Raw genomic sequence first — 13,027 nt, 5'->3', positions numbered from 1 at the left:
ATAAAGTTTTATAATGTTGTGAATATAGATTGGCAGATAAAATAATTTTATCGGCCATGCATATTGATTAGTGAAAAGGTACTACAGATGTGCCTAGGCTCGTACACCATTTTAATTCATGCATGCATGATTTTCAAAGAAGAAGGTTATCCAACAGTCCTTATTACGGACAACGGGACCCAGTTGACTTCCAGTGAAATGAAAGAATTCCTTAGTGAGTGTGGTATCAAACATTCGTTCACCACTTTGTACAACCCACAATCCAATGGAATAGTTGAAAGAGCCAATCGCATGATTAAAGGCGCAATATGTTTGGCTCACCAACAATCTTGAGATAGATGAAACTTTGAGCGAATTGGTGTGGGCTTATCGCACAACTGAGAATTCCACTACAGGAGTAGTTCCCTTCATTGCCATGCGAGTCAGAAAACCAGCTTCTAAACTGGTGCCTCCTTGGATTAGAGAATTGGTTGAAGGAAAGAATGTGAGTGGTAGTGACAAGAGTATTCCTATGCATGCTTCCAGGAAGGTACACACCAAGGGAGAAAACTTGACTAGTATTCTTGTAGGTGACTGGGTCAAAGTCCGTTCAGGACGCTGGGTCAGAGGTTTATGTAAGTTTCAAGGTCCCTTCAAAGTTAGGGAAGTGTACCCTTTCTATGTTGTGTTGGACAATGGAGAAAAATGGAACCTACGTAGAGTAGCAAAGTATTGCTCACAAGACCATCCTCCAAAAACCTTTGTTAGAAAGAATTCATGTTCAGGTTACATGTTGGCTCACGATCTTCAATTGCTTAACAGTGCTCGCACAGTTGCAGAGATGAGGGCACCAGGCCCCGGAGGGGACAACTTGAGCAGTGGTCAAAGGGCAATTACTGTAAATGAAGAGTCTCATGATATTCAAGGAACTCTACCTTACCAGAGACCCTTGCGGGTCAGGAGACGTCCTCAACATTTGCATGATTTCATGGTGGGATGACTCATTGTTTTCTGTTCTATGTCCCTGCCTTCAATCAACCCCACCTTATTCCTTTTCCCTTTTATCTATCTAATTCCCTACCTGCGTGTAGAGGAATGGGGGGTATGTTATGATGTTGTTTACGCCGTGGCTCCGCTCCTCGCGCCACGGTGGAATGTTGGGCTTTGAAGATTATACAGCGAGAGGCGCACCCTGACCTGTCAGTGAGGAGTTGCTAGCTAAAGTTGGTGGGTGCGCTGGCGTTGTGTTGCTGTACTATAATAAATGCCTGAACCTACACTGTGTCTCCGCCTCAAGTTGTAAGCTACAACATATTCTTTCCTAAATATGCACTGGTATTCATATAGCATTTACTGCCATAGATTTTGAGGTTCACTTAATAGATGACTTTCTTTTTATTAATTGAATATTTTCCATATTAATGAAGTGGCCCCTTTGTTGATACAGGTAATGCCTGTATCCACAAAGCATCTCTCTTTTGCCAGTGTCCATGAGCTATTGATTAAGTACTTCAGTGATAAACTATTTTGTCTATTGAAGCACTTCTCTTTTGCTAACAAAATGCCCTTTTTTCTGTTGATATAATTGCTCTGTTGACTTTTTAGCATTCCCTCTCTTTATTGGCTTAGCATGTCCACTCTCAATTGATGCGTATTTTCTCTCACATTCCATCTGTTGATGATGCATTTTCTCTAATGACTCAGTCCTATTTTCACCAGTGTGCAGCCGGATTCCTCTGTGCCATCTAATAGAAGATGACCTGACCCAGTACCCAGAGTTCACCAAACTGCTGCTGGAGGTTTCTCAGCAGTTTGATGAAAGCGGCCTCAGCCTTGACCTCAAGAAGGAGCTGGACTTGGTAAGATGAGTTTTTAAACAAGTGGTGATGGTTAAAGGAAAGTTGAGGAGAGGTAAGGAGAGCATGGAGGGTCAGATCCAGCGATACTGTAAGCTTAGTCTTTGTTGCTCTTGAGATCATTATTTTACTTTGCATGAGCCATTTGAGTATTTTCTATTATATGACCATTATTAATATCCAAAACCCTTAAAGGTGCCTGCCTTTATGCAGAATGCTAGCGCACATTTTTAAGGCATATTTGTTCCGGAAAACACATTTAAACCAACGCCTAACCAAAGGCAACATTTTGTGTTTTATTTGTCATAGGTCTATACTGATCCCAGCCTGTGAGTATCCTGCAGGTAGCAAGGCGATAAACTGCTTTTTTGAGTTAATTCACAACTTTGTTCAGCATGTATCCCTCATATGTCATTTTGTACACACAGCAACATTGCTATAATGGACCGGGCGCATGCCCTTACCCTTTTGTAACCTGTTGGTGTGGACTGGAACTTGGCTCTCTGTTAAATAGACGCACATTGGGAGTGCTTACCCACATTTTCTTACATTTTTAGCAATTGTTTCCTCTCTTACTGTTCATCTTAAGTAGTGTTTGCCTCGCATCTGGTTTCATGCAAAAGCAGTTTGCAGTAGCCCACCCACATACCAGTTGCATACCCTGTCTGGGGCAAACGCCATCCAGTGCCTCCCTGCTCTCTCCGTTTACAACTATCAGATGAGACATCTCTTGAACATTCTGACATTTATGAAAAGTAAATCTTGACCCTTCCACTGGGAGACAATGGGGTAGTTTCTCTCAGGGAAGTCATAGGTGCGTGTTGTTGCTTGGAAACTGGGTGCAATATTGACCACCTTTTCTGTCAAGTTAGGCACCCTGACCCCCTTTCCAGGAATCCTTGCTCTTCCCTGTGATGGTCTGCTTGCATTGGCGGGTTCGTAGTCACCAGTAAGGACATAAATCTCTCTCTCTACTACACAATGAGTTGTTCATTTGGATCCATGGGTTGTATATTTCCAGATTGCCTATGGAATATTTCTTCTCTGCACTAGTGATTGAACGATCGCTTCCACAGTTGCTTTGCCTATTTTAGACATTGGCAGCGTTTGGCTATAATACACTTATTGAACCTGAAGGAAGTGACCCGATTAGGCCACCCGGGTCACTCGCGACCACCTCTCATCCTTTTATATAAATGAAGAGTCGGTCAGCCAGTAGAGAATACAAACCAAGTATATTTAATCAGGTACGCTCGAGCGGAGTCCAGTCTGACCAGCCTCCTGTGATTGCTGCAGAGGTACTAACTTTAGCGAACATAGAGATACATTATCTACGTTTCTGAACCAAGAATGTCCCAACCATAATGGAAATTACTAGCAGGTGCAGCTAGAACAAAGAAGTACAGAAAGATGAGTTTCGACTCTGAGGCCGGGCACACATTATCTTTAAAAGACAGAAGTGAAAGTGCACACCATGTCATCGCCATTTCACAATTTTTTTATCATACTTAGGGCCAGATGTAGGTGGCCAAATACCGGTCGGTAACGGACGATTTCGGCCCTTACCGACCGGTATTTGGAGTTTCAGATGTAGGGGGCCTTAAAATTACAGATTCTGTAAATTTACAGATTCTGTAAATTACCGAATCGGTAAATTTACAGAATCTGTAATTTGTGATGTAGGCTGCACTGAAAACAGTGCCACAGGCCCTTAAGAATTCGTTATTTACCATCAAATATTATTTGATGGTAAATAACAAATTCCTGTGTACATGCACATCTGTGCATGTACACCTGTGCCATGTGGCACACATACATGTCCTAAAGGCATGTATGTGTGTCACATGGCACACAAGCCCGAATCAGGGGTGCAACAGGGTGTCAAAGTGACACCCTGTCCCCCTTGTCAATTCGGTAATTTTACCGAATCGGTATTTACCGATTCGGTAATTGACATTGGTTCCTATGGGCCTCAAGACCCATAGGAATCAATGGCAATTACTGAATCGGTAAATAACGATTCGGTGATTACCGAAAATTACCGATTCGTTAAATTATTCGGTATAAATACTTACATAGCATTTACCGATTTGTAAATACCGAATCAGTAAAATTCGGTATTTACGAATCGGTAAATGCCATTTACCTACATCTGGCCCTTAGTTGTTTAAGCGTGCAGCCCGGATACGCGGTCCGCCCTCGACCACGTGGGTAAGAATCCATCACAAAATTTCGGGAGCGTAACTGCACTCCCCAACCGGACGCACAGCTTGGCGCTACATTGCAATAAAGGTACTGCTATTTAGTCCGTTTGATCATTTTTAGGTTTTGCTTGGCAATGCGTACGAAGTACGCATGCGCTAGCAAAATCTAATGATATCTCTATGTGGGGTCGGGTATCCGCCCCCTCCTCCCATTGGCTAGCTCCATAAATGGAGGCTAGCCATTGGTAGAGGGCTCTGTCTGTCAATCCCAGACCAGATTCGGGGGCGTTCCCGAGAATTTTTCCCTTTTGGCTACGTCACGCTACGTCAGCCAAAAGCCGGGAACGCCCCCGAATCTGGTCCGGCATTGAGCCGGCACCCGCCTTCCTGCTTGTGTGAGTGCTTTGTCGAAATATCACAAACGCCGCCATTATAGCGCCTGCATACACCGTTGATGTCTATGGGGCAAAAATACTAACTACACTTGTGAAAGGGCGGAGGACACCGTTTCATAAAAAGATTGCAAACTCGTACAATACCGTCGGTCGGCGTGACTAGGCGTTTATGAGCGCAGGTGAAAGCGAGACAGGGTCACAACGTGTGACCGGCTGAGTGAACTTTGGAATGAAGGCGCCCCTGGTACACATAGCGTGAAAGTCGACGATTTGAAAGCGCTCGGAAGGCCATCTTGATGCGATCCAAGACCGGCAGGGAAAGATTGCACTTATATTGGGCCTCTCATCCCTCCGAGGTCGATAACACAAGCACCAGTTTCATCTGGTTAATAACGTGTCTATAATCATGTTCTGCCACAACAAAGTCGTGAGTACTGTTAACTCTGCAACCACAATATTTTACATTCTTTTGGGAAGTATTTTAACGGGGGTTGAGGGCGGGTTCGAGTTGCAACAAGATACAAAGGGCCCTATACACCGGAAGACGACGCGATTGGAGAGCGAAGACGGAACAGCAACGGGCAAGTTAGAAACACGCTACTTTTCCATTCCAGTGTCTCCTACGTGTCATAGAACAATTGGCATACACAGGGCACCCGCAACCGTGGTGCTGTGGAGGCGGCCGGAGACCCCTTCACGGTGGGCACAGGGTGGAGTAACCACTCCCCCCAGCTCAACAAGGCTTGCACCAAGTCGTGACCCTGATGCACTGTGTGGGTGGGGGCGGGTGTAAGAGTAGGCAGACAAGACATGCCACACGGTCCCTGGGAAGCTGTTGTGAATGCGCTTTGAAATCAGAGCTGGAGAAGGGGTTGGGAGGGGGGAGGGGGGGACATGGGGGCGGCGCAGCTCCAGCTGCCGATCAGATTTCTATGCAGCCGTGGCAGAGGCAATCCGAGCTCCAGGACAGGCTGAGTGGCCCGACAGGCCTCCCAGCCCCCACTCGCCGCCTCGCCTGCGCATATACCTCCACGCACCCCGTCCTCCATCAGAGAATCATTATGCATTTTAAAGTTAATCATTGAAGTTTTTGTCTGCATGCACCTCTTTATGTATGTCCTCTGCTTTTTGATAGGGAGTTGGGACCTGCTTTCCCTTATTCATATTTATTAGTGGAGGTGGGCGTGTGACACGGTTCAAGCATAACCTCAAGCTGCACTCTTTATTTTACACGCTATACTTACATGAAGTTGAATAAAATGCAAGAATACAAATAAGGATATGTTGCTGCTTTGTTGTGTAGATACATATAGTCGTCATTGTGGTGTAGCGGGCTCCCGTACACCTGGCACATATTGCCACTAATGATAGGTGCGCCCCTGTCGGCGTGCACAGATTTCCGGTGATCTTGGAGTTGGAGCAAGGTATTGCGAGTTCTAGTCATAAGGCATCTGATTAACGGAACTGCCGTAAAAAGGTGAGATCAGTTGAACTTTGACCACTGCAGTACCTGAGCACAGACCATGTGAGACAGGAACTGGGTGGTCTGTTACTGTCTAAATTGAGGTTATTATATTGCTAAAGCTCGACAAGGTTTGTTTGCTTATTCTACTTTTTCTTCATATTAACGGTGGGACAGGCCCTGTTAAAATTCAGGGGATTTCTTTGTTTTTGCCTACAGAAGCGATGTGAATAAATGCATGCGATTAAAAATCGCTATTCAAACTTGTTTAATTTCTCAGCATGTCATTGAAATGTGCTTGTCATCAAAAACAACAAAGCTTTGCTCATAAAACAATCCAAACATACACCAGAAAATGTAGCCTACTTCCGTAGGCCGGTCCTACCGAATTAATATGTGGTGTGTATACATATCTTTTTTGGGGGTGGGGAATTGGCCTGCTATTTACAAGTAAGGGTTCACCAATCCCACATAGACAGGTGTTTGTGCACTCTTTTACATATAGCCGGCGCTTTTACATAGAGCAGTTTGTTATTGAGTGTTTATGTAGATTGTTAGCCGTTGACTGTTTAAAGCGTGACAATATGTGGTGGCTTCTTTGGCGTGTCTGCTTACAGCTAAATAATTGGGATGTTTGAATCTTCCTTCCCTCTCAGTGGCAGTTAAAACAGCAAATGCCAGGGGCAACTTCTTGACTTATTGCATAGAATGCCTCCCAATTACCTATTGTGAATGTTTTGCTAATGTCCAATGGCTGAAAGACAGAGGTATTTTTGTTTTGATTCTTGCTATGGTGAGAAGTGTCACTTGATCTAGTTTTCTCCTCTGCATGGTGTGTGCCTGCTCCCTGGTTCACAGGCCAATTTCGAACGTTGTCATGTTTGCAATTCTTTCAGCCCTAAAGAGTTTCTGGTGTTGCATTTGCCCTTTATCCAGTGAGAAGGCGTTGTTTCCCTTTATTTACCGTACCCTTAGCTGTCCATGGAGTAGGCCCAGAATCAGCATACCCTCATACACCTAATCCAAACACACGATTTGAGGTAACTTCACACCGAACGTTGTTACTTTGCAAGCACACCTTTGGAGACCAAACGACACCTATCCCTCCCTCACCACACACCTTCCTGCTCCATGCATAGCGCATCCCCAAAGCGCAATGCCCGTCCATCCTCTGACACCAAGCAATGAACACACTTACATTCACCTAACATTCAAAATCAATAACATCGGAACACAAAATGTAACCTAGCAACCGACACATAACTCTTTACAGCACACCCTCACACATCCGGTCCTAGCAGACTACTCAGCAGCCGGTACACACATACCTCACTCTACTCAAGGTAGCTTCTTCGCGCGCGCACCCCAAGACATGGTGCACTCCGAGTCCCGTCACACTTTGCCAAACACATCACACAAACTATACCACGATGTGCGTGGCATGCCTCCACGCACACATCAGGATACCACTCCATGCACATCACACACACTCCCTGTTGTCGCCCTCTGCCAGCACGCACCGACTCCTAGAACTATATGTATGTGCGTGTGGGTATACGTAGAGTGTGAAACTACTCGCAGTGTGTGGGGGGGCTCGCAGTGTGTGGGGGGGCTCTGTGTGGGTGTGTGTTGGGGGGCTCTCTGTAGGATTTTGTGGGTGTCATTTGCGAAAGATAAAGCTAGTGGCATTGCAAATGACAATGCCATTTATTTATGTAAAAAAAAAAAACATAAATAAAAATAATGTCAAGAGCATTGCCAATAGCTCAAACTTTAACAAAGGCAAAACCATTGCATTGTAAATGCTTGTTATTCTAGGTATTCCAATGTTACATTAATTCATTCCATTTTTCTCTGTCGCATAAAAGCCAGTATATGTATAACATTTCTGATACTGCAGATATGTCCATCCGGACCTTTTTCTGGAGCAGGAAATATACATAAATCATCCTCTGTAGTATAATTTTCTCAATGCATTTTCGGGCACATTTCTTCGCCTTTCGTCAGGGGTTCACTACAAATGTTAAACATTAACGTTAGATTCTGTATCCAGCTACACATTGTGACACATGTTTAAACAATATGTTACTCAATTCATATTAGATCTTTAGTGCCATGATTGACGTTTTCCCTCTATTTACGTAATCGAATCCTGCGGGGCTTCCCAACTTTCTTCCCCCTCATTAATCGTGAATTCCACACTCCTATGATAATCTGCATACATAACCATTCTCTGCGCTTACTCTACTCATATGCATCCATCCCCATTAACAAAAAGCACTTGCAATGCAATAGGTCTCGCTTTAGGAAAGTTTGAGTTATTTGTCTTGTACATGACAAATTTGTTATTTATGTGTTATTTTTGAAAATTGTGAAATTAATAGCTTTGTCATTTACAATGCTAATACTTTTATTTTTTGACAATGTGACACCTATAGCATTTTTAATGCAACATGTTTTGTATTTACGTGACTTAGAAGTATTGATTTTACAAATAACAATGTTTTAAAAAAATAATTAATACTTAAATAAAAGTTATTGTAATTTATAATGTCAATAGCTTAACCTTTTGTAATTAACTTTTGTGAAGATTATGTTCAGTGTATTTTATTGTGACTAAAATATAAGAACAGAAGGGAAATATCAAAATTTTTTGTGACATTTGTAATAAAGCTTGAAACATTGAGAGAACATATTTGAATCAGTTGAATGTTTGCACAGATTGATACTGTGGTGGCGCTGAGTGATGTTGTGGTGGCGACAAGTGATGCTTTGGCGTTCAGTGATGCTGTGGTAGCGCATAGATAGAGTGAGGGCGATAGATAGAGGGAGGGCGATAGATAGAGGGAGGGCGATAGATAGAGGGAGGGCGATAGATAGAGGGAGGGCGATAGATAGAGGGAGGGCGATAGATAGAGGGAGGGCGATAGATAGAGGGAGGGCGATAGATAGAGGGAGGGCGATAGATAGAGGGAGGGCGATAGATAGAGGGAGGGCGATAGATAGAGGGAGGGCGATGGATAGAGGGCGGGCGATGGATAGAGGGAGGGCGATAGATAGAGGGAGGGCGATAGATAGAGGGAGGGCGATGGATAGAGGGCGGGCGATGGATAGAGGGCGATGGATAGAGGGCGATGGATAGAGGGCGATGGATAGAGGGCGATGGATAGAGGGCGATGGATAGAGGGCGATAGATAGAGGGCGATAGATAGAGGGCGATAGATAGAGGGCGATAGATAGAGGGCGATAGATAGAGGGCGATAGATAGAGGGCGATAGATAGAGGGCGATAGATAGAGGGCGATAGATAGAGGGCGATAGATAGAGGGCGATAGATAGAGGGCGATAGATAGAGGGCGATAGATAGAGGGCGATAAGAGGGAGGGCGATAAGAGGGAGGGCAATAGATAGATCAATAGAGGGAGGGCGACAGATGTATAGAGTGAGGGCGATAGGTGTGTGTGTGGTTGTATGTGTGTGCATGGTTGTGTGTGTGTGCGGTTACAGAAGGATATATGTGGAAGAGAGCAGCAGATCAGCATATTATAAGAGAACATGGAGCTAAAGAAGGATGCGTGTTGAAGAGATCAGCACAGGAGAAGAGAACAGGGAGTTAAAGAAGGAGGCGGGTTTTAGAGATCAGCAGATCAGCACAGGTGAAGAGAACAGGGAGTTCAAGAAGGAGATGGTGTTTGAAAGAGAGCAGCAGATCAGCACAGGAGAAGAGAACAGGGAGTTAAAGAAGGAGACGGGTGGAAGAGAACAGCAGATCGGCACAGGAGAAGAGAACAGGGAGTTACAGAATGAGGAGGTGTAATAGAGCAGTAGATTAGTACGGGAGAATAGAAGAGAACAGGGAATTTGAGGAGGTGGTGGGTGGAAGAGAGCATCAGATCAGCACAGCAAAAGAGAACAGGGAGTTAAAGAAGGAGGAGGGGTGGAAGAGAGCAGCAGATCAGCACAGGAAAAGAGAAGAGAACAGGGAGTTAGAGAAGGAGGTGAGGTGGAAGAGAGCAGCAGATTAGCACAGGAGAAGAGAAGAGAACAGCGAGTTAGAGAAGGTGAGGTGGAAGAGAGCAGCAGATTAGCACATCAGAAGAGAGCAGTGAATTAAAGAAGAAGGCGGGGTGGAATAGAATAGCAGATCAGCACAGGAGAAAAGAGCAGGGACTTACAGAAGGAGGCGGTGTAGAAAAACAGAAGATCAGTAGAGGAGAAGAGAACATGGAGTTAGAGAAGGAGGCGGGGTGAAAGAGAACAGCAGATCAGTACCGGAGAAGAGAAAAGGGAGTTAGAGAAGGAGGTGGATGGAAGAGAGCAAAAAGATTATCACAGGAGAAGGCAACAAGTAGTTAGAGAATGAGGCGGTTGGAAGAGAGCAGCATATCAGCACTTGAGAACAGAACATGGAGTTTAAGAAGGAGGCGGGTGGGAGAGAGCAGCAGATCAGCACAGGAGAAGAGATGAGAACAGGGAGTTTAAAGAAGGAGGTGGTTGGAAGAGAACAGCAGATTAGCACAGGAGAAAAGAACAGAGTTAAAGAAGGAGGCGGGTGTTTGAGAGCAGCAGATCAGCACAGGTGGAGAGAACATGGAGTTAAAGAAGGAGGTGGGGTGGAAGAGAACAGCAGATCAGCACGAGAGAAGAGAAAAGGGAGTTAGAGAAGGAGGCGGGTGAAAGAGAACAACATTAGCACAGGAGAAGAGAACAGTGAGTTAGAGAAGGGGGCGGGGTGAAAAAGAACAGCAGAGTAGCACAGGAGAAGAGAAAATGGAGTTAGAGGAGGAGGCGGGTGGAAGAGAGCAGCAGATCAGCACAGGAGAAGAGAAAAGGGAGTTAAAGAAGGAGGTGGGGTGGAAGAGAGCAGCAGATTAGTACAGGAGAATAGAACAGGGAGCTAGAGAAGAAGGCAGTTGGAAGAGAGCATCAGTTTAGTTCAGCTCGGGAGAAGAGAAGAGACTAGGGAGTTGGAGAAGGAGGTGGGTGGAAGAGAGCAGCATAACAGCACAGCAGAAGAGAAAAGGGAGTTAAAGAAGGAGGCGGGTGGAAGAGAACAGCAGATCAGCACAGGAGAAGAGAATAGAACAGGGAGTTAGAGAAGGAGGTAGCTGGAAGAGAGCAGCAGATCAGCACAGGAGAAGAGAAGAGAACAAGGAGTTAAAAAAGGAGGTGGGTGGAAGAGAGGAGCAGATCAGCACAGCAAAAGAGAACAGGGAGTTAAAGAAGGAGGAGGGGTGGAAGAGAGCAGCAGATCAGCACAGGAAAAGAGAAGAGAACAGGGAGTTAGAGAAGGAGGTGAGGTGGAAGAGAGCAGCAGATTAGCACAGGAGAAGAGAAGAGAACAGCGAGTTAGAGAAGGTGAGGTGGAAGAGAGCAGCAGATTAGCACATCAGAAGAGAGCAGTGAATTAAAGAAGAAGGCGGGGTGGAATAGAATAGCAGATCAGCACAGGAGAAAAGAGCAGGGACTTACAGAAGGAGGCGGTGTAGAAAAACAGAAGATCAGTAGAGGAGAAGAGAACATGGAGTTAGAGAAGGAGGCGGGGTGAAAGAGAACAGCAGATCAGTACCGGAGAAGAGAAAAGGGAGTTAGAGAAGGAGGTGGATGGAAGAGAGCAAAAAGATTATCACAGGAGAAGGCAACAAGTAGTTAGAGAATGAGGCGGTTGGAAGAGAGCAGCATATCAGCACTTGAGAACAGAACATGGAGTTTAAGAAGGAGGCGGGTGGGAGAGAGCAGCAGATCAGCACAGGAGAAGAGATGAGAACAGGGAGTTTAAAGAAGGAGGTGGTTGGAAGAGAACAGCAGATTAGCACAGGAGAAAAGAACAGAGTTAAAGAAGGAGGCGGGTGTTTGAGAGCAGCAGATCAGCACAGGTGGAGAGAACATGGAGTTAAAGAAGGAGGTGGGGTGGAAGAGAACAGCAGATCAGCACGAGAGAAGAGAAAAGGGAGTTAGAGAAGGAGGCGGGCGAAAGAGAACAACATTAGCACAGGAGAAGAGAACAGTGAGTTAGAGAAGGGGGCGGGGTGAAAAAGAACAGCAGAGTAGCACAGGAGAAGAGAAAATGGAGTTAGAGGAGGAGGCGGGTGGAAGAGAGCAGCAGATCAGCACAGGAGAAGAGAAAAGGGAGTTAAAGAAGGAGGTGGGGTGGAAGAGAGCAGCAGATTAGTACAGGAGAATAGAACAGGGAGCTAGAGAAGAAGGCAGTTGGAAGAGAGCATCAGTTTAGTTCAGCTCGGGAGAAGAGAAGAGACTAGGGAGTTGGAGAAGGAGGTGGGTGGAAGAGAGCAGCATAACAGCACAGCAGAAGAGAAAAGGGAGTTAAAGAAGGAGGCGGGTGGAAGAGAACAGCAGATCAGCACAGGAGAAGAGAATAGAACAGGGAGTTAGAGAAGGAGGTAGCTGGAAGAGAGCAGCAGATCAGCACAGGAGAAGAGAAGAGAACAAGGAGTTAAAAAAGGAGGTGGGTGGAAGAGAGGAGCAGATCAGCACAGCAGAAGAGAACAGGGAGTTAAAGAAGAAGGAGGTGGGGTGGAAGAGAGCAGCAGATTAGCACAGGAGAAGAGAACAGTGAGTTAGAGAAGGATGCGATGTGTAAGAGAGCAGCAGATCAGCATAAGAGAACAGGGAGTTAAGGAAGGAGGCGGGGTGGAAGAGAGCAGCAGAGAGAGAGAGAGTGTGTGTGAGAGTGAGTGTGTGTGTGTGTGAGAAAGTGTGAGAGAGAGAGTGTGTGTGTGTGTGTGAGAGAGTGAGTGTGAGGGAGTGTGTGTGTGTGTGTGAGAGAGTGTGTGTGTGTGTGTGAGAGTGTGTGTGTGTGTGTGAGTGTGTGTGTGTGTGTGTGAGAGAGAGTGTGTGTGTGTGTCTGTGAGAGAGAGAGAGTGTGTGTGTGAGAGAGAGAGTGTGTGTCTGTGAGTGCGAGAGTGTGTGTGTGACAGACAGACAGTCCGTCCTTTGAGACCTTATAAGTGTTTAGCCATGCAACAGACAATGTTGTTGCAGTAAGGATATTGTGCTACATAACTAAATACTTATAAGGTCCCAAAGGCGAGACCTTTTGGCTATGCCAATTTCTTTTTCTTGTCTCCTCTTTATTCCCATATGTCACCCGGTGTCCCCTTCGCTCTGGTAG

General features: G+C 45.5%; 1 protein-coding gene across 1 annotated transcript in view; it reads left to right on the top strand.

The window, feature by feature from the left end:
• The window catches only part of HAUS4 (HAUS augmin like complex subunit 4), a 288,206-nt gene that overhangs the window by 34,010 nt on the left and 241,169 nt on the right, over nt 1–13,027 (top strand). Inside the window, exon 3 of the mRNA XM_078644887.1 lies at nt 1,699–1,838. Within this exon, the coding sequence (XP_078501013.1) occupies nt 1,699–1,838 (140 nt within the window). The remainder of the gene's footprint in view (nt 1–1,698; nt 1,839–13,027) is intronic.

Source organism: Lissotriton helveticus, chromosome 5_1, assembly GCF_964261635.1.
Source record: "Lissotriton helveticus chromosome 5_1, aLisHel1.1, whole genome shotgun sequence".
Classification (NCBI taxonomy): Eukaryota; Metazoa; Chordata; class Amphibia; order Caudata; family Salamandridae; genus Lissotriton; species Lissotriton helveticus.
The sequence above is the reverse complement of the archived record's forward strand: the minus strand, read 5'-3'. Positions and strand labels throughout refer to the sequence as shown.